The sequence below is a fragment of the Olea europaea genome, chromosome 12 (assembly GCF_002742605.1).
Source record: "Olea europaea var. sylvestris chromosome 12, O_europaea_v1, whole genome shotgun sequence".
Classification (NCBI taxonomy): domain Eukaryota; kingdom Viridiplantae; phylum Streptophyta; class Magnoliopsida; order Lamiales; family Oleaceae; genus Olea; species Olea europaea.
In genome coordinates this window covers 1,759,263-1,782,447 of record NC_036248.1, presented here as the reverse complement: position 1 = coordinate 1,782,447, position 23,185 = coordinate 1,759,263, and the positions used below count along the sequence as shown (strand labels likewise).

Below are 23,185 nucleotides of genomic sequence, written 5' to 3'. Positions count from 1 at the left end.
AAAGTGTCAATCAAACATGTAAGTACCAAAGTTACAATTGTAGACCCATTAACGAAAAGGATGGCACCAAAGATATTTATAAAGAACGTGTTAAAAGAATGAATATTAAACGTAATTGTTGATAAAACAACATTATGAGTACTTTGACACTCATAGATCGCTTGTGTGTTTATGATATTTCACGTTCAATTATGATATACATGAATGAGTTATAGCAGGAATATCTTAAATGCATTGCTGTTGTACCATAATGAATGTTCTTCAGTTATGGATGACGTTAAGTTAAAAATTAGTGAAGTGGTACTTGGAAGGAACTATGTCAAATTAAATGACATACAACTGCCAACTCGCATAAGTTTTTAGCTAGCATATGATGTATGTTGTGACCAGTTAACTAAGGAATTCATTAATGAGAATGCGCATGTTATGTTCACATTAAGGATTTTCGGATAATTTAAAAATATCTCATGCAATTTATGAAGAGAACTTCCAATGAAATTAAAATGTAATGGGTTAATGAAGTAAAATGAATTCTTTATTGTCGACGTCTTATGTGTGGTTACAAATAAATGAAGTTTACATGTAAGATGACTTAAATGAAGGTGGCAAAGAGCACTTATGTATTAATGTATGATAATTCATGAATTTGTGTGATAGATGTGCATTCGAAATGCTATAAAAAGAGACCAATTGGTCCTTTCTCCACCCATTAAAGTTTGTACCAATTCCATCATTATATAGTACTTATTAATGTGATAATAAGAGAGAGAAACTTGCAGGATTTCTTTGGAATTACCTGCTCACAAAATATCATTTTTTCTTTGCTGTATTTTAATATGTGAAAGTCATAAAGCTCTAAAAGTCGGGACTAACTGTTCATACAGTATTTTTTCTTTTGCAGTTTCAGTTGGACTCTGTTCTTTGTAAATTCATAGTTTACGTCATTTCTTCTTTGTTCTGTGTAAATTGCTCAAAGAAGGGTATCCATGTACCAACTCTGGGTCACAAAAGTTGTGAGAGGCCTCTGATGTTGGAATGTTTTCTTCCCAAGGTGGACTTTTGAAGCAACCTGTATTTGATTGTTCACCCAAAAAAGTTCATGGACATTCATAAACAGTCAGCTCCACGTCACTGAAGAAGTTTAGCTGCTTATTATCTGCAATTGCTCACCTTCAATTTGGAAGTGTTTGGCGAAAGGCACGACATTCATAGATTACAAAGTATCTCAGGTCTGTCTCTATCTGAGTATTTGACGATAAGTTATGTATTTTCAGCCTTCTATTTTTATTTTTTATTTTTTCATTTAAGACTTCTTTACTGTAGTGGTGCTTGCATATTCATGAATGCCGAGCACCATTCTTGTATTTGATATAGTTCCCTTCTTTTCAAGGGGAAATTATGACATATATATATATATGAACATTTCATGGAAGCGAGGTATGAACATTTCATGGAAGCGAGGTGGATTCTGGCATGAAAATAAAGCAGGAACCAAATTTGAAAAAGTTAAGGAAAAATTATTTTCAAATGTATTTGAACAGAGAATAATATGCTCCTTTGGAAACATGGTTCTCAAAACCTGTTGGGTCTTAAAATTTTGGAATGTTATGATCACATTGTTGGATTTTAACAATTATAGCAATTCTAACTATCCTAATGATCCTTATTTCTATCTATATAGGCTTTTTACCTTTACTTTTAATCAATTAAGTAGAATGGGTTGTTCGACAATTGAGTAGAGTTTCATTTTAAATTAAAACAATTGAGTAGAGTTTCATTTTAAATTAAAACTTAACTATAGAAATGCAAAACATAACAAGAAAAAATAGAATTTCTTATCTAGAAAATGATATCCTTCATTTTTGTCGCCTTTGACATTCCTTCATTATTGATATTCTTGAATTCTTTTTCTTTCTAATATTTGTTTGATCACTTTTGAGATAGCTTATTTTAATTCTATATGTACTATGTTTTTCTTATTTTCAATTTTTTGTATCTAAGGGTTCATTTGATTGTCAATGTTTTCCATGAAAAATGTATTTTTCACTCAAATTTCTACTTTTATGCTGTTTGATTGATATTTTTCATGAAAATATTTTTCTATCTTTGGTCACGTGACCATATTTTCCTCAAAATCAAGGAAAATATTTTTTTTAGAGGGAGTAGGATTTTATTTTCCAAGGAATTCGCTTTCTCTTTCTCATCCACTCACCAATAAAAAATGGACAAGCATAATATTTTTTAGGTTAATTGCCTAGAACTTATTTGTATGAAAATTATTAATTAAACGTGTTTCATTGATTTAGTTTTCTTTTAAAGTAAATTCCATGCTTGCAATCAAATGCACCTTAATTGATTTGTTGAAAACTAGTCATAAGTGGACTCGATTTTTTAGGCTCATAATATTATGATTGTTCATATGGTTTGTGGTTGTGTAATTTTTGTTATTATCCATGGTGATTGGTGTTCATAAGTTTGTTACATAAACATTAATTGCAACTAAAATTTTGTTCTTAAAAACAAATTGAAATTGAAGTCTGCTTTGATTTCTGGTTTGGTTCGCTTGCTCTACATTTCATGTTTTTGTATACCTTTATAAAGTAGTTGCAACTTTGATTATGTAGTTTGATTTTAGTTAGTTATAGTTACTAATTTGTTATTAAGCACCCGTTTGAGCCCCTTATTTTGTTAAAAATGCATATTGGAGTAGTAGATTAATGGAGAATGTGTGGTTATATGTTGGATTTTTTGCGCAATATTAAAGAGATGAAAAAGAAAATCAATACAAGAATTTACGTGGTTTGGCGGTATGCCTACATCCACGAGAGCGAAGCGAAAATTTCTTTATTCAGTAGTAAAAAATAGGGTTACAACATATTATTTATATTAACCATAGCCTGGACCCATATAAGACTTTAAGGCCCGTACAGGAAATACTTCGCTCTGTTCCGTTCGATGCGCTTTACTTCTCTTACTCCACTCCGCGCCGGCATTGACCCATTTGATCTAGGACCTGTGTTTCACTCTATATGAGCCACATGCACAACATTATAAAATAAGGAAAGATTTTAGGTTTCTATGTAATATTATTCTATTGAAAAATGTGTAATTGAAAAGAAGAAAGAGAAATATATTTTGAAAATAATAGGGATTAAACAAGGGCTAAGAATATTTGACATTTTTCTATGTTTAGTATATTAATAATTAATATTCACTAAGAATCTTAGAATCCTCGATCTGATCCAACCTTTGGTTCGCAAGATCCCTACACTGATGTGATCCAAAAATACATCTTGACAACCTTGTTTGAAAGTATGTACATGTTACGCTATCTTAATTTTCAAAGCTCCTATTTTGCCTACATTTTATAAAACTCATTTTTCCAGATCTCGTTATCAACAACACATTTTTTCAATAAAATAATTTTGCACGTGGATTCATAACTTTTTTATACTTTTAAACCACCAATTCTCTAAAGAAATCTCTTTTTTCAAATCTATTATCAAAAAATCTCTACCAAACAGGGGAAAGTATGGTTTTCATATAGTTAGAAGAGAAAGGGGAGTTTCTTACTTTTGGCTTCTACCCACAAGAAAAGAAAATAAATTATTTGTTGGCTAGTTCGAACAAGTTTCCTCTCACCTCTTGGGTGGGTGACGCAGGATGCAATAAGAGAATCATAGGAGAAGGGGAAAGGGGAGAGGAGGAAAAAGGAGGGATAAAAGAGGAGTGAGAGAATAGAAGGAAATTAGGGGAGAAAATCTGTTTATTTCATATATTAAAGTTTGTTTGAATTACCCCATATAAGGTTTAAACTAGTTCTAATTGAATAGGAAAATACTATAAAATCAAATCATAATTATGATTCCTAAAATAAATGTTAAACTTGAAAACTAAATTAAATACCTCTCTCTTATAATATTGCATTATTTCTCCCTGACTAAGGAAATTCGACTCCGACTGCAACTTCTTAACCAAGGAGGACAATCTTTCTTCCCGACTAAATAAAGTAGCCAATCATGTGACAACAACTGAATTTGAATATCAATCCCAAATATTTGAATTGACCAAGAGGGATGATATTTCTTTTAGACCAAATAGCGATAAAGAACTCTAATAAGCAACATGTACAATTCATTCACAAAAGCTATCACGGAATCCACACGAGAAGCACAAAGCACTAGGAAAAGTGTGTGAACGACCAATAACTTCGGAAATGTGGCAACTCGGGGAGTATCACATGGTGGAGGTAGAGTCATATCAAAGTCTAACATTAGAGTCACACAAAAGATTAGGCAAGGGCAACTTCGACATGAAACTAATTAAATACTATCTCTTATAATATTGCATCAGTGGGTCTCTTCTTGACGGTGAGAATTTTATCTTTTAGACTAATCGATTCGGTTCAGTTTCTGTCCCTAGTGAAATTGCCTGTTCGATCATTAGTTTTTTCCAATTGTTAGGAGACTCTCTGCCTTGACCTGGGAAAGTAGCCGATGGCGTCATTGTAGTTTTAATCATTGACACGTTGACAAAAATTATTAGAATCAGAGTTCACTAATGTAATTCGGTTTTCTGATCTCATTTTTTGCTGAATTTGGACTTGGATACCTTTAATGTTCACTTGTCTTCTTTCTCCAGATGGCGTACATCCGTCTGCTCGAGATCACTCCTCTCATCTTTGAAAGGCTTTCTAGAAATTCTGGAATAATTTTGGAAAATGTAGATACCATTAAATGGCTTCATGATTTGACAGATTTGGGAAAGTCATCAAGTGACGCCGTGGTTAGATATTGGAAAGAGACATTGGCTTTTTTGCTTGGTCTAATTGAAAAGGTTGAAGCAGCAATGTACACAAAAGAAGATTCTAAAGCATACTTCTGAAAGGAAAAGAAAAATTGGCATTGAAACAGAAAATGTCACTACAACAGGTGAAGGCAAGCATGCTTTTCCACCAGCAAAGGGTGCTACTAAGAATAACACGAGTCAGGGATGGTAGTTATGTGTGGTTTATGAAAAATGTTGCAACTGTAGAAATTGAAGTTATAAAGGACAAATTTGAACAGGGTGTGAAGTCTACAGTGATGAATCAAGTAAACAGTGAAGAAAGTTGGGGCAGCCCAACTAGTGAACGTCAAATTAATCACGAGGTATTGTTGGGTCTTGATCAATCATGAGGTCTTGGTGTATTCTGTAAATATTTTATTCTTTTTATCTTTAGTTTTTATTATCATCATATTATTCATTCTGATTCTCGTGAAAGCTGAAATTTACATCGTGACGCTGGAAGGAGAGCCCTGTTAAGTTATAAAGCCAGTGTTGAAGCCATTGTTATTGTGTCTGACTCTGATGATAAAATTGGTGTCACTAGGCACACTTTATATGTATTTGAATGATATAATTATATGCTTGAGCTTTATGTGCTATGTAGTTATAAGTAGTTGTTTTAGTGAACCATTTGGTGAAATATAGTCGTGTAGTTTTACCGAACCATTGGGTAAAATATAGCGAGTTTCATAGTTTTTAACTTGCAGTGATGATTTTATACTTGGTGAAAACAAGCTATGGGATGGTGGATTCAACATTTATACCGGTGGCATTTATGGGTAAGTTGCTAATTCTTCTCTTATTTTAATTACTAAGAGTTTTATTGGGTTTTACTTTAGGAATTTTTCCAGTAATTTTGTTGTTTAGGGAATGAATTTGCATTTGTTTTTAATGTGTTGAAAGATATTGGATACATGTTAATTTTCGCATTTGTTTGGTGGGGATAAAAATTAGATTTTAGTAGAAGTTGATAAAATGTGGTCGAAAAGTTGTGGAATTCATAAAATATGTGGTTGAAATGAATTGTTGACTTTGACTTACATTAAAATCTAGATTTTAATTGGTATCAAACAGGGGCTTAATAAATTGGTTCATTCGAAATTTTGTGGTGGTTATGCAAAGCTATAGTGTCAATTATTGAAATCTCAGGAAGGAAGGTTGTTGGTTTCATGTTGTACATGTGGCTCATATAGAGTGGAACATAGGTCCTGAATCAAATGGGCCGATGCCGGCTTGGAGCGGAGTGGAGTGAGAAGAGCGGAGCGACAGCATCGGCCTTGCGCGGGTTTAATTCACTGTCTGTTTGTTAGGAACGCTGAATGGGTTGCCCCCGCGGTACGATACAGGGGTATTTTTTGTACGGGCCTTGAAATCTTATATGGGTCCAGGCTAGAGTTAGTATAAATAATATATTATAACCCTATTTTTCATTATTGAATAAAGAAATCTCTGCTTCGCTCTCGTGAACGTAGGCACACCGTCGTATCATGTAAATTCTTGTGTTGGTTATCTTTTTCATCTCTTTAATATTGCGCATAAAATCCAACATTTCATTTTGAAGGCAAAGAATTTTTCAATAAATCTAATAGGAATTGATTTAACATGTTGTAGCCCTTTGATTGTCGCTCATCTTATCTACTACCGTCTTTGACTTCCAAACAAGCAGTCCCTCAAAAAGCAAAGCCCTTCCTTCTTTGAAAGATTTATACATCTAGCTATCTCTAGCTTTCACCTCTTGTCTAAATCAATTTTAATGTACAAGTCAAATCATGAAATATATACATATAAAGATCATGAAATGGCTTCGCCTCATCCAATCCAATTTTATTCACATCAGAGGTTATTAAAGTCTTCAACTCCATATAAAGCTCAAGTGCGATTTAAGCCCCTGTTTGAAGGCCATTAGTTTGCAAAAATGGAGTTTTGAATAGTAATTTTTTGGAGAATGTGTGATTAAAATTAAGGAAAGATTTTAGGTTACATGCAAAATATTTTATTGTGCAAATGTGTGGTTGAAAATGAGTATGAGAATTAAAGAGCTTTGCTTTAGAGGGAGACAAACAGGGCTAATATTTCAGTCTTATCAATATGTATCAATAAAGCAACTATTTTTTTTTAGTAATTCTTTAACTTTAGGTTGGTGGTTTGGATAATGGAATCAATTTTAGAGTAGTAAAGTACCTAAGAGTTGTCGCGCCTCATAGTTTGTATCTTCTCTAATATATCAATTTAGGTTGTACTACATTTCTGTAACAATCTATGCTAATTACTGATCTATGTTACTTTATAGGGTAATTTACAAAAATGTCACAAAAAATAAAAGTTCCAAAAAAATTGTTGTTTTTGCTTTTTGTGAGCAAAAATGTCACATTTTTGGAGTGCAAAGTCTAAATTACCCTTAATGACACATTTTTAGTAGCATTAAATACTTGATTTGAAGGAAAAGCATTGACTTGATGTGATCATTTAATTTCTATATAGAAAACATGGAGACGTGTATTTTTTATTGATTAATATGATTTTTTTTAATAAAAAATCACCAAAGAAATTTGAAAACATAATATAAATAAGAAACCCTACATTTTCTCCATCTTCTTCATTTTCATTGATCAAGAAGACATTTGTGTTGCATTCTTCATTCATTTTGAGAGGTTAGCAATTACAAATTATTTATATTTTACTTTTATAGTTTTTTATTTGTACATGTTAAATACAACATGGACATAATTCTTTGAAATTTTTGGAAATATTATGTATTCATTTGTTTGGTTTTGGAATCCTTCACAAAATATCATTATCACATTAAGATTTTGAATAATTTCTTCCATTACCACCATTAAGGTCTCTTTAATGATAAGGCCCAGATGCCATTTACATTTTGTCATTTGGTAGCTGAATAATAATGACCACACTTAATGTGATGTGCTGAAGAAGCCTGAGAAACCCACTGTCGTCTGCTTCTTGACATTCTCGACAGTTGAATTGTCGAGTTCGTCATTTACAAAATGGGAAAGTTGCAAAATAAGCAAATGACACGAAAAATAAATTCAGTTCTCGATAAACGATGGAATACCTTACACTTCATCGGTTCCAGTGAGCACTGGCACGGGATCATTGTGGGGTCATGGCTCAATGTCTGCTATGTCTGTCGAAAACAACGATGAAACATTTTGAGTGTACTATTTTTGGAAATTTTCAAAATAGGCCAAGTGTATGAAATAACAATGTCCAAGTTTTCCTCATAAATGACCCACATACATTCCAGATGTTCGGTTCCACTAGGCAGCATGTCCTGCTCTTCGTCACGATCGCCAGGCGACGGGTGGTGGCCCCCTTCGACTACAACAAATGAGCAATTGCAAAGTAAACGGATGCCTGAAATAATATTTCTTCAATCCATGATAAACGATGCAATATCTTGCACTTCTTCGGTTCTGGTGGGCACTGGCACGGGCTAATCGTCCGGGCATGGCTGAATGTGTGCTTTGTCTGTTTAGAACAACAATGAAACAGTGAGTGGAAAATAAATTTTGCCAATTTTCAAAACATGTGAAACACATGAAATAATAATTCATCAATTTGCTCATAAATAACCCACGTACCTTGCAGACTTTCGGTTCCAATGGATAGCGGCATATCTTGCTCGTTCGGGGCATGGCTTCTTGTTTTCTTCAGTAATGCACATACCGTCTCCTTCTTGCCTGTCAATCCCCATGTCTTTGTCAGGATCGTAGGCAACGGGTGGTGGCCTGCATAGTCTGCAAAGCCTCCGTAGTTTGCAATGAATGAACAATTGTCATACAAAACACGTCAATGTGTGCAAGGTTAAAGTGAACATTGTCATAAAGAAATGTATGCATATGGTGAAGTACCTGATTGTCTGGGCTTGGGGTCCACATCAGCCGCACGTGCAGTGGTTATAGAGCCGGATGCGGGGAGGACGGTGGATATGAAGTCCTTCAATTTTTTAAATTCATCGGACACGTGCTGCATGATTTCGAGCTTTACGGTGCGGAGCCGCATTTCTATGAGAATTCTTTGATCCAGCAACATGCCCTGAACATTGTTTGCTGTGAGGCTCTATCCGACCGTTGCAGTTGGTCGGGCATAAGAGGTGGACGGTTCCTGCATGGGAGAAGTAGCTCTATGCACGTAGGTGGTGGAAAATGTCCCCGTTTGCCCACTTCGTCAAACTCGGTTACTGTTACTATCCCCACTGTCGTGGTCCTCCGAGTCCTTACCTTCGGCCTCTTCGCTGTCATCGGCTCCTGACTCCTCTTCCTCGTCACTGGTCCCACTACCCTCATGGACCTTATCAGAAGTCTCATCCTCGGAGGTGCTTTCTTCAGGTGTGCCTAAACGTTCTACGTGGAACTGTGGAGCAACACTGTCCTTGGCTAGGTCGTCCAACGCAGGGATAGGACGATCATCGAACGGTACAAGAGTGACGATATGAGGTTGTCCATGCTCGGCTTCGGTGGGGCGCAGCGTCGTGTACACATGTAGTTGCAACATACACGTAAAATTTTACCTGTACATTTTTGAAGAAAGCGTCGTACGTATGCTGCTGCGGCTGCTTTGTTGATGTCTAGCTAAGAAGCCGTAGGGAACGTTCACCAAGACGCTGATCGAACCGATCACTAATTTCGGGCAACACCTCGAACGCCCATATCTGTTACAGCAAAAAAGGAATGTAAGTTCACGACAAAACCAACCACTACATACATTTACATTGAAATAATGAATACGTCAAATAAAGGCACATGCACGGCAATGGGAAAGCCGTGGACCGTGTAGCTAATAGCCTTCACCTTCTTTTTCGTTGCATTCAAAAATTTCCTTGCCCAATGGCCTCGAAAGCCCCTTATCAGACGTCTATACGAAATTCTACCACAAGAATACGAAAAGAACAAGTCCAAATCGTCGACGATCAACGTCTCCATATCGATACCAACGTTGTTATCCAGAGCATTGAAGACTCCTTCGATGATCAAGTCGAGGCCGAGCTTGTATCAATCGGCTCGGGGCGTTGACGATCGGAGAAATGTCTGCTCCAGTTGGGCACACGAAATCTTTTTCACGTTTAAAGTATTTGTTCTTTAGTCTCTCCTCTTGTCAAGAATTCGTTCCATGACGTTGTCATCTGGGAGAAAGACTACACCTTAATGCCGTTATGAGAGCATACTCTTGGATGTCGAACCTGGTGAGGTGGCCTTGTAAGTTGAACCACAGATCGTGCCCCTTATCTGTTGGTATGCAGCAGAATACGAGCTGTTGGATTAATTGGGCAGAAAGCTAGAGATCTGAAACCTCCGACAAGAACCCAAGGCATGAGTTGCGGAAGTCTTTCCGCTGTCGCTCGTCAAAATGTTCGACGACTGTTTTTACATAACGCAGATTGCTTTTCTGCGATATGTGGCCCCGCAGTCGTGCATTCTCTGGAACAAGAGGCTCGAAATCCATGTCTACAAAGACAAAATAAGAAATGAATGCGTCAAACGAGAATATAAACTTTCTAGCAACATATACACCAAAAACCACAAGTATGTTGTGAAGTGTCATTCAACAGTTCCTCCCGAATACAACGAGTACCACCTACAACCTCAATGTGTGCAAGTGAAAGCAAGGTTATGACACACGTAACATAAACATTGAAACGGAAGATATGGCCACATCAATTAAGAATTCCACCAAATGCATACGACTATCACCCATATTACTTCAAGTCACTGGAAATTGGATGCTGCATTTTGGTTAGAATCTTCATAATGGTTTTCAAACAATCAATAAAATAGCCCTAATTCAGCCCACTTCATTTCAGACATTGTTGCACGCAAAAAAAAAAAAAAAAACGAATACTGAAATCTGAACACATATGACATAGGAATTACATTTTTTACTGGTTAGGGCAGGGCTAATCAGGTAGGAACTGAACTGTCGGTTTATCCATCCACATGTTCATCTGTTGAGAATGACTGAGGTTAACTATTGGGAACGACAGTTCAGCCACAAGTGTCGATAGATGAACTGTCCGGAACGAAACATGAAATCCATAAGGATGCTGTCAAGTGTCTATCGAGAGTTCCAACCGAATGCAGCGAGTACCACCCACAACAGATGGATTGTAAGTGAAAGCAAGGTTTTGTCCACATTACACAAGTGACATAAACATTTGAACTGAAGATACGAGTGTCAATCAAGATTTCTACCAAATGCATACGAGTACCACGCATATAACTTCAAGTCATGCTTTAAGAATGTACTTTTGTGAGATCGAAATAAGAACTGAACTTTAATTTTTCATCTCAAAATTTTCAACCCAAACGAATTGTCATATAGATGCAAAAGCTAAGTAATTTATCGATTCTAAAACACTTCTAAATTTTAAATGATGAATATAATAGTGGTTTAGGGTCATAAATTTGATCGAGAGCATATCTATTAAGCAGAGTATGAATAACACTCCACTCATTCAAGTATTGTACTTTGGTCATGTCCTCCAATCCTCCATGTTCAATTTATCTGTATCTCGCAAATGCAATTTATCTGCCATATTGTTCATAGTGGAAATCCCAACAAATGACATCTAGTGTAATTTCTTTGATTTTTAGTTCATACTATTCAATAAGTTTGACCAACAGTCATATGTGCACTACATTTTTCGAAATGAACGTGTTTAACTGAAAAGTCGAGAAGCATCCAAGAATTAATCAAGAATCATAAAACCATACGTCAACAGTGAAATAAACATTTTATTTTATTTTTCAGTTTTCCCTTTTTTCTTTTCATGTTACACCTGTTTAAATTACCACGTCGAACTACTCTTATCCATTTAAGCATTACTGTTATTTATACAAAAGGAATCCAACATAACGACTGAAACAAAAATGTAACTTTAAAAAAATTCTTCCAGCTACTTTATGATGTGCTTTAGGAGAATTTACCTGTCTTTGCTTTCTAACGGACCTTGTAAACTCGGTCGAACCCACCTTCACCCAGCAAGCACTCTGGCCTAAAGTTTTTTGTAGTAGCCGTAACTTCACGAAATGTAAATATTTGTGCAACAGTATTTGCTGCTAGTTATTTTGGAATCATTGCTTCCTTCTTCGAATCATTGGTACTGTGAGGTTTTGATTTATCTAGGAAATGTAGAGCAAACGTGGAAAGGTTAAGAGGATGAAATATATAACAAAAAGAAATTAGTGAACATGAAACTGTTGAAGAACAATAAACGTGAAAATAAATCCGTTCTTGTGGACAAACAAAATCCCTACACAAACCTAAGACCATCCCCTCCCACATATCCACGAGTAAATTTAATCAATGCTTACTCAAATTCAATTTATATTACTACTTGCTCACTGAACTATAAAATATAACCCATTGCTCGCCCATCTATCTAAACACTTACCCATCCATCACTCATTTAAATTCCGTCAACTTCAATTAACGGAATGTGCCACGTATTGGATGGAAATTTGACGAGGCATATAAAAGACATTAAATCTGTCCAACTGGGCTTAAAATTGTGAAAACCCGTTTTCTCTGAAGAAGCCTCAAAGAAGGGAAAAATAGAAGAAAGAAGAATTCTTCCCTAACTTGGAACCCTAGAAATTGCTCCCAAATTCCCAACTCCTCTGGCCTTGAATTTCATCTTAGATTGGTTGTGTTTAATGGTCTTTGCCATTCTATTCCTCCCACAGATTGCCCACGTGGTGGCCAAGAGAATTGACAACAATTGCACGTAACCAAAAGTTGGTATGAAATATTTGAAAAATCAGAATATTTGAAAAAAGAAAATCCCCCAGCATTAGTATGGATTGCAATATCACTGTGGAAGAAACAATATTGGTGATAGCTGAAGAAGAACCACCACATGGTAAATTTACTAAACTTTTCATTGGATTTTGAATATTCTCTTATGGGATCACAATTTTTTAGTTTTGTCTTTTTTATGTTCTTTTCTTTGGAAGTACATTGAAAAATTGAATCTGAATTTTGTTTTATGGGACCATAATTTCGTTGTTTAGAACCATATTTATGCATTTTTATTTGCATGTGGTGCGGATGTGTTTGAAAAATCCTAACCTCGTGTTCCATTGCAGACCTGACCTTTGAAGAAGAGGAATGGATACCTCTCAAATGTCATTTGAATGATTCAGACGATTAGGTTAATGATGATGGGTTCCAATTTGACACGAATGCACCTGAACGTGTTGTGGTGGGATTTAATGCAGACCCAACGGTTGAATTTGAGGTTGCAGGTATAGAGGAGTTAGAAAATGATGATGGTTATTGTCCAAGTGAGGAAGAATTGCATACTGATAATTCTTCTAGTGAAGAGAAGGATTATAGCTTTCCTTTTTATGACGTTGAAAAGGAAAAGTATAACCCACAGTTAGAGGTTGGAAAGGAGTTCAAAAATATTGAGGAGTTTAAACAAGCTGTTAGGAACCATGGGGTTGCAACTAGGCACAATTTTAAATTTTGGCCGAATGATGATGAGAGAGCACAGGCTATATGCAAAAAAGACAATTGTAAATTTAGGATTTGGGCGTCTTTGAATAAAGCGCTTGGTTGCGTGCAAATAAAATCTAAAAATTCAGAGCATACATGCATGAAAGACAAAACAAATAGGCATTGTACTGCTAGGTATATAGCGGAGAGGTATTTGGAGACTTTTAAAGTAGATCTTGATTGGAAGACTAGACTGATTAAGAAGGCTGTAAAGGATGACTTGAAATTGACAATCAGCGATGTTACTACTTGGCGGGGGCTAGAAGATATGCTAGGATATTAATAGAGGGTTCCGATCAATATCAATTTGGCTTGCATAGATCTTTTGCCATTGAAATATTGCGAACCAATCCCGGTTCTACATGTATCATTGCCATGAATGCTGAAAAGTTTCAAGGAATATATGTTTGTTTAGAAGCTTGCAGTGGCATTAGATGCGAACAACTGTATTTATCCAGTAGCGTATGCTATAGTGGAGAGAGAGAATGCTACTACTTGGAGGTGGTTTATTGGACATCTCGATGAAGATTTGAAAATTATGAATAGTAATGAGTGGACTTTTATGATCGGTAGACAAAAAGATTTACAAAATGTGATAGAGGATTTATATCCAAAGGCTGAACATCGATTTTGTGTCAGACACATGTACACCAATTTCTTTAGAGCTGATTTTAAGGGTTTGACTCTGAAGGACTATTTGTGGAGGGCTGCAAAGTCAACAACAATTTCCGATTGGAAGTTCTAGATGGATGAAATTGAGAAGGTGAGCAAGGCTGCACATGGTTGGTTAATGAAGAGGCACTCTAGTGAGTGGAGTAAAGCTCACTTTTTGACAAAGGTGAAGAGTGATATAGTTCTGAATAATCTTTGTGAGGTATTCAATAATGTGGTGTTGGGGGATAGGGAGAAGTCCATATTGACCATGTTAATTGATATACACGCAAGCTTTATGAAAATGATACAATCAAGAAGGGATAAGATGAGTAAAGCCTTAGGACATTTATGCCCTAAAATACAACGAAAACTATTGAAGAGCAGTGAAATGGCCGAGGGATTCGAGGTGGACTGGTCAGGGGGAGCACAATCTTACGTGAAGTGTTCGAGTGGAGAATACGTTGTCGATCTGCCAAATAGGACGTGTGCATGCAGAAGATGGGATTTGACAGGGATTCCTTGTGCTCATGCAGTCGCCGCTATTGTAGACAGATATGATGAGCCTTGGAAGTACGTTCATGAGTGCTATAGATTTGATACCTACCTCAGTTGCTATGAGAATATTATTAATCCTATAAATGGCTCAAAACTATGGCCCTCAAGTAATGCCCCACCAATCAAACCGCCCAGTTGGTTTGTGCCCAGAAGGGGTAAAAAACAGAAGAGAAGGAGACAACAGGAAGAAGATGTCATCACCCGTTCAGGCTCAAAAGCAAAAATGAAGAAACAGGGATTTGTGCTTATGACTTGTAGTGTCTGTGGAGGAAAGGGACACAACAAGCGATACCATCAGGGGCCTGACGCACCACAAGAGGTTTGTGTTCTTTGAAATAATTTTAATTGTAAACATTTCATATGTTTGTTTAGAATTATTAGTTTGCTCAGAATGATTATAATTATTTCACGTGTTCGTTTATTTTATGATTGCCTTGCTTATGATGTGGAGCGTCTAATTCAAGAAAAATCTAGTCAAAGTAACGACCAAAACTTAAAGGTAACCTAGGGGTTGTTTGAGCCATATTATTTTGGTAATAATGCATTCTTGAATAGTGTATTGATGGGAAATGTGTGGTTAAAAATAAGAAATTTTTTTTGATCTGCGTGTAATATTATTTTATTGAAGAATGTGTGGTTTAAATGATGTCAAATCATTGTTTAAGAATGTATTTTTTTGAAATAATGTGGCTCAAACAAGCCCCTAATATATTTTGTGTTTTACAAAACTGATTATTTTTTGTTTATTTTGGTTATTCCATTTTTGCATAGGCAAAGCCAATGCCTAGGAGATCGAACACGACTTCAAGAAATGAAGTTCAACCACCATGACCACAACCATTTGAGTTTCAATTCATGCCGACGCCTGGATTAGTTGTAGCAAATGGTACAGAATATGATTGGAGTGATCCTTCACTTGCTAAGCGAGGTTATTTGAGAACTGAAAATATCTCAATCCAAAGAAAATGCATAGAAGAGGGCAGCAACCCATGCAGTGAATCAGTAGAACAATAATTTCTTTTTAGTACTTTGAAGTTATGCCATATTTTGCAACAAACTAGTCGTGGTTGTAATCAAATGCTTAATTTACTGTTTGTGCTTTCATTGTGGAATGAATGAAGGCTTTTTTGATGTTGATTGCATTGTTGAGATGTTCTTTGTTTCACACTATCAATTGGGAATAATGCAGTCATATGTTCTATGCTATAGTTTTTCCATTTAGTCATGTATCAAAACTCTGCTACATCACATTGCATTTAACTGATGCATCAGAGTTGTGATACATGTATCAGGCTGCATATGGATAGCTGATGCTCCAACTTAAATCAATCATTAACAAACCAACAACCACAGCCATATATCCCAACCAACCACCTTTAATACATCAACCACAACCATATGCCAGCAACCTCCATCAACAAGAAACCAACAATTGTCATATAAAAAACACAATAACATATTAAGAATAAATCCTTAAACACATGGAGGATTAAATTCCATTCCATTCCATTCATTTATTGATTCATTACATAGACAGCTGAACATATTCCAACATTCTAAAGGTATTTCCAATTTCATTTGAATAATACAATAACATTTACTTATGCATAAGTATTCCTTTTTACAGCTTGACATTACTACTCCAAGACAGAACACATTAGCAGCATGGAGTGAAGCTTCTCCTTTAAAGTGCAATAACATATTCCAACATTCTAAAGGTATTTCCAATTTCATTTGAATAATACAATAACATTTACTTATGCATAAGTATTCCTTTTTACAGCTTGACATTACTACTCCAAGACAGAACACATTAGCAGCATGGAGTGAAGCATCTTCTCCTTTAAAGTGCCTTCTTCTAATTTACTTCACACTGGTTGTGACTTTTGCAGAATCAGAAGGCCTTTATAGGGAGTTATAATGACTCTTCGAACCTGCTTAACAACCCACAAAGAAGAGATCCCATTCAACCTGTTACTAAAAAAACCATCATTCTTACTTCCTTCATCGAAACGGGAGTCAATCATAACCGCCTCTACCTCTGCAGCTTCCGCACCAGTGCCCCCACAGCAGCCGTGGCAAGAGGTTGCTATACAACCACTTTTAAATTCAAGGCCACAAGAGTTAGGAATTTGGGGGCAATTTCTACGGTTCCAAGTTGGGGAAGAAGATGAATTACTATGGACCCATGAAAATCTTAAATCAAAGTATGCAAATATCAGTACAGGATAGAAAATTAAAGCATAAACATCAAAGAATTGTTGGCATCTACCCAATTTAGATTAGAGACTCGAAGCCCAGAAATGGAAAATTGAGAGGCAAAGAATCCTCAAAAGTTAGAGCCCTAAAACAAATACAGGAACTTGACAAGCGTGTGAAGATGAAGCGAGAAGGATTATAATCTAAATTGTTAAAAAGTTTCAAAATTTGAAAGGGACACAGAGAATAAAGAAAAGGTCCAAGAAAAAGATGCTTTCTTTTGGTGGAGAAAGTGGTTTCTTTAAATTCTTGATGACGGGTTGTCACTTGGTGCGTGGCAATTTTAAGCCAGTTGGATTGATTTAATGTCTTTTATGTGCCACGTCAAATTTTCATCCAACACGTGGCAAATTCCGTTAATTAAAGTTGACGAAGTTTAAATGGGTGATGGATGGGTAAGTGTTTATATATATGGGTGAGTAATGAGTTATATTTTATAGTTCGGTGAGCAAGTAGTAATATAAATTGAAGTTGGGTGAGCATTGATTAAATTTACTCACATATCCACACAAGACCCGAGTGAAAACAAGGTTTTGTCTACATTATTGATCCGATCAATTCTTTAGTTGAATCCAATGATTTTCATGACACTTATGCACGCCTAAAGTCTATCAATAATATATCAATAACATGATGTCAAATCTCATTTGGAGATTAATAATGTTTTCACCTCTAATGCTAAAAGAACATCATATATGATATAAATATGTGAGCTCAATTAAATGTGGTGCGATGAGACCTATTTATTTGACATATAATTAGTGGTGGCAATGGCTCTGCTTGGCCCTTAACCTCACGAGCTCGTGGCTTGTTTTCAACGAGCCGAGCTTGGGCTTGGCTCGGCTCGGCCCACGAACTCATGGGCTGAGCCATTTTTAATTTTTTTTAAGAGTTTTACAAATAAATGAAATAATAGAAAACACTTTAAAAAAATAAAAAGTGTTAAAAAATACAAATAATTTAATGAAGACAATTTTTTATTTATATCATATTGTTATATTTTTTATAAAGTATAAAATATTTATATAATGAAGACGAATTATTTTTTGAAATAGATTTACAAGAAATATATATTTTTTGATTTCTTTTTAAAGTAGATAAAATGTAAACCCTTCTCCTTTATCCGGGCTTGGGGCGGCTACATCAATTTTAAGTAGGCGGAGCTAAAAATTGTACACGAATAACTTGTTGTAACGTGTACAATTTTTTAAAGAAAATTAAATTTAACGATTAAAAAATAAAGAAATTTTGATTACTATAATTAAATTTAATATCACTTACCTGACGATATGCAATTTCAGCGTATTTATCTTGTAGTAAAAAATGAGTGTCCTGCCAATCCTTCATGCACATTAATGCTTCCAAAACATTTTCTTTCAGCCAGCTTCTGACATTGGTCAAAACCCTTTTACCTGCACTAAAAGCAGACTCCGAAGCAACAGTGTTAACCGGAGGTGTCAGCAGATCTTTCGCAATTACAGAAACAATTGACCAACATTTTTCATACTTTCGCCAGAATTTAATTACTTCTTCTGAACTTTTTTTAATTGTTCTGTCTGTTGGCATATTATGATTAAAGTAATCAATTAATTCGCCAGACATCGCATTTTTAGTTTCGGCCGATGTTTGATGAGATGCAAATGTAGATGACATGGCACTAGATGAACACATCGCAGTTACATCATAACTAAATGTATTAATGCCTTGAAATAAATTCATTATTTCGGCATCATCTTCTTCAATTTCAGTAGAAGGAGTAGGTGCAGAGGGTACCCGACTAACATTTACACCCATTCTTTCCGCATATAGATCATACATTCCACATAATATTTGCTCTAAATTCTTATAGGTGATAGGTGTATCAAGTATTAAAACTTTATTGATTTGATCAATCTAACCGGAGGTGTCAGCAGATCTTTCGCAATTACAGAAACAATTGACCAACATTTTTCATACTTTCGCCAGAATTTAATTACTTCTTCTGAACTTTTTTTAATTGTTCTGTCTGTTGGCATATTATGATTGAAGTAATCAATTAATTCGGCAAACATCGCATTTTTAGTTTCGGCCGATGTTTGATGAGATGCAAATGTAGATGACATGACACTAGATGAACACATCGCAGTTACATCATAACTAAATGTATTAATGCCTTGAAATAAATTCATTATTTCGGCATCATCTTCTTCAATTTTAGTAGAAGGAGTAGGTGCAGAGGGTACCCGACTAACATTTACACCCATTCTTTCCGCATATAGATCATACATTCCACATAATATTTGCTCTAAATTCTTATAGGTGATAGGTGTATCAAGTATTAAAGATTTATTGATTTGATCAATTACGTATTTAGTTCCCGAAATATTATATCGGGGGGTTCATTGCGCATGCTAAAGAAAATAACAGAGGCAGTTCTTAATATTTTCTAAACTTTAATTCTATAGTAATTATAATTTCACTAAAAGTAGGATCATTTTTATATTTATGGAATGTTCTTGCAATTATATAAAGGCGTTCAAACACCATACAACTTGTGGGATAATAAACGCCGGATAAAATTTTTGTGGTCTCATAAAAAGATGTCAAAAATCGTTTAATTTTCAAAACTAAAATTCAATCGGATTCATTTAACATACCATCGTCATTACTTCTAACGTGTCTATTGTTATAAAAGTCAGTTATTAAATTTTCGAAACATTCACATTACTTTAATAGCAAGTAGAGTTCTATCTATGACCTACATCGCTAACAAATGTTTTAGTAGGCGTCACCCCTAGTTCGACACAAAAATCTTTAAATGCTTGTTTTCTACTAGGAGAAATCGTAATATATACTAATGCATTCCTAATCCTTTGAAGTCCATCCTTTATATGTTTTAAGCCATCTTGCACAATTAATTCAAGATATGACATATACAACGAATATAAAACAAATACCCACAAAAATCAGGTTAAAGTGTCCTACACAATTTATCGACGACTACCTTATTAATACTAGCATTATCAATAGTAAAATACCGAATTTTAGTCTCGCAATTATATTCTCTAACAATACTGATAATAACATTATATATATTATTATCATTGTGAGGATACTCAATAATTCTAAAAGCAATAATTTTCTTATACATGCACCAAAGTGGGTTTATATAGTATGCGGTTGCAGCTAGATATGCTCTTTTATTAACCTTTTCCCATATATCAGAAGTTAAAGATATAACACACCCATATTGTTGTAAATCTATAATTAATTGTTGTTTTGAATTATTGAAGTATTGTATTGTATCGGCACGAAGAGTGTTTCGACTTACCCTAACGTACCTCGGTTGCAGATATTCTTTCACGAACAAGACGAAGTGTTGGTTGTCTGCAATAGCCAGAGGCAACTCAGTGGCGTCAACAAATTTCACCATTCCAGTTTGAGTATTGTCCTTCGAATACACCCACATGGATAGGGGTGAAGTTGTAGAACCGGCGCCTGAACTGCCAAATTGCAATTGCGTTTGACAAGTTGGAAGAAGTCCATGTCTGGTCGCACATGCTTTGTAGTGGCGGTTGAGATGGGTGGTACCAATTCTTTTTTGCCATGTCAGTCTTTGTTGGCAGTATTAACATACTGTTTTAGATTCTGCAAGGCCATCTACGACTTTTTCCGTTGAAATCAACTTAAAGTGATCCCAACATTTTGTTTGTTTTTTGGCATTTCGCTTTCCCCTCGTATCTGGGATGTTTAGTTTGGTTTTCTTCTGCTTCTTTTTTCATTTTTTTTATTTCCATCAATGAGTCCAATTACACCTGACATGTCATAGTTCTTGTACAATTTGGAGTCAAGTCATGTCCAATTTATTGAAGGACATATAAGGGATTCAAATTTATTAGAGGGGGCAAAATTGTCCAGAATTGATAATTTTGCAATTGCTTTCAAAAAGTGACATTTTTGTAAATGACAACCCAAATTATGACATTCAGTGTAATATTCACTACTTTAAATATGTTATGGAAGTATTTATAAATGGTTTAAATTATAAATAGATAAAAAAAAATGAGTGGGGGATAAGGGGGTTGTACTTTTTGGACCCTAGAAATGTGTTGCTAAAAAGTGGTTTGAGTTTTTATAAACATGAGCAAAGAGAGGCTTTGTGTTAATAGATTAGCTAAGAAAAAGTATGGTGGAGCCAGACAATGTTGACTTTGCTGTTATGGACTTGATGTGCAGGCTTGAAGTTTAATCATTCTAGAAAAATATGTATTGTGGAATGCTTTATGTACCATGGTGTAGTTTTACATTCAATGACATTATTGTGTAGACTGTTCATTTTAGTATTTTTTTTTCTTTCATTTATACATTATTACTCATTGGATCAGGAACATATTTGCTTTTAGTTTGTGGATATGCATTTGATACTGTATTTGGGAGTATGCATGCCAATGCCATTAACTTGTATTGCAAGGCAACTATATGGCATTCATCTTCAAGAAATGACAGTGTTAATTGTCAAATGACGAAAATAAGGCTTCAAAAAAATGAAGAGGTTCGAAGAAATTGATAGTTTGGTGGTTCAAATTTACCCCCTTCAATGACCGAGATATCCTATCTAAGTCATTCAGGGTGTTTCTAAACTATGAGGTACACTCATGTTTTTGCGCATGCACACATAAAATTATATCTTCATTCATCTGATTTTTCTTAGCTATATGTTTGATTGTGGATCAGAACTAATTTCTATCATTTTCATGTCCATGAGACCAAAATTAATAGAATAGAAGGGAATACACAAGGGGAATATAAATGAAAACAGTGGTTAAAAAATGTATCGAAGGGGATTGTAAATGGGAAATGGTGGTGTCAACTGATATCCAATTCATATTAATGTTTGTCTTTCTTCACGCATTAATACAAATTTTTGAGTAGTGTGTAATTTCTATTGTCTTAAATTGCATGTGCATGTTTCTTTTCGATTCATTTTGGGTCGAACTTTAACTCAATCTCCTTTCTTCAGGTCAAGTGAGGCTCAGGATATTGCAGTCCAAAGAAGTTATGTTTGATTGATAATTAAAGGAAATAATATAAGATTAGTGAATAACTTCTCGGCCATCAGTTTGAAGGAATAGACTTGGTCCTCCATTGATAATTAATAAGTTATTCTAATATTCTAATTCTAATTTGATTAATAAGTTATTGTAATATTCTATTAGAATTCCATTGACCTTTATCCAAATTATATACACCTTTAAACTCATTCCTAGTTAAATTCTTGTTCTTTGTAATTTTTATATACTAAATTGTACGGATACTTTTAGGTCTTTGGATCAAAAGTAAATCCTTCTGAGATCAATTAATGCAAATCCTATGAGATATAGGGGTTCTAACTTCCCTGAGCGATCATTTCCTCCAATTTACGTGATGTTCTGGTATGATATGTCATCTTATAATCCATGTTTATATAATGCTGGAATAAGATTAGTACGTGTTTTTCAAAATAAGCTCAATTTTTTTCAAAATTAGAATGGGTTGTGTTGCATGCATATCGGATTGATGGAATTGCTGTGAACTTAAGAGTCTTTTAGGATGTTTTTAATTAATTGATCGCTTGACATTATTATCAAATTTTAGTTTCAAGGTATTAGCCTCCTTGCTTTTATTAAATTTAGTTTTTTAAGAAGTTAGTAATGTTAACAAATTTCAATTGTTATGAGCTCTGGATTTATAAATTTGTGGTGTTACAGTTGGTGCAGCCAGTAAGCTGGCAGATGGGGCCCACTGCAATTCCAGATCAGAAGACTGAAGTCTCGCTCTCGTTCATATGTATATCCAAATTGTAAAACAAAGTGCTCGAGTTTTAGTAATTGTGGGTATATGGACTAATTTGTCATGTCTAGTAGTTAGAAATTAGTTTTTTGTACCCCAGTCACGGTATAAATCTTGATCTGAAATGTGAATACAGATTACTGCCTTGCCTCGTGCATCTTCTGCCTAAGCCCATCGAACAGCATTGTTTCCTGGACATGCGTGCCCACTGTCTAGACTCAAGAAAGTCTAATAAGATCAGAAATCTGTGCACAATAGTACTAATTGCAATGTTCCATGCAAAGAATGATGTGGAAGTGTTGAATTGTATGTAACTATTCAGTGTCCAATTCTGATGAATACAACGCCAGGCATGAAATGTACCAACAATCCACTCTTGACTATGCAAAAAGAACGAAAAAGGTCATTCTAAAAAGTTACTATATCATATAGGTCTTTCCAAGTCAACTATTGATATATTATCTTACAGACAAATAACATAAACAGAACAATATAATACCTCATGCATTATAGAGACTACAGCTACATAATCTCTTATTCAACATCAAGATAGGCTTTATTACAC

At 35.0% G+C, this 23,185-nt stretch overlaps 1 protein-coding gene across 7 annotated transcripts; it reads left to right on the top strand.

Moving 5' to 3' along the window:
- The first annotated feature begins 6 nt into the window (after positions 1 to 6).
- LOC111405125 lies at positions 7 to 22,934 on the top strand. Of its 7 annotated transcripts, none has more exons than XM_023033874.1 (5): positions 7 to 1,229; positions 4,642 to 5,150; positions 5,535 to 5,606; positions 12,933 to 14,872; positions 15,325 to 15,684. In XM_023033874.1, the coding sequence occupies exons 4-5, from the start codon at positions 14,090 to 14,092 to the stop codon at positions 15,382 to 15,384; spliced, it is 843 nt and encodes a 280-aa protein (XP_022889642.1). In that variant the 5' UTR covers positions 7 to 1,229; positions 4,642 to 5,150; positions 5,535 to 5,606; positions 12,933 to 14,089; the 3' UTR covers positions 15,385 to 15,684. The 7 variants fall into 7 exon arrangements, 1 of the variants encoding a protein (XP_022889642.1); XR_002704735.1 differs by lacking the exons at positions 12,933 to 14,872; positions 15,325 to 15,684 and adding exons at positions 21,289 to 21,438; positions 22,539 to 22,934 and having other exon boundaries at positions 21 to 1,229; XR_002704736.1 differs by lacking the exons at positions 12,933 to 14,872; positions 15,325 to 15,684 and adding an exon at positions 22,539 to 22,934 and having other exon boundaries at positions 29 to 1,229.
- Positions 22,935 to 23,185: the final 251 nt, after the last annotated feature.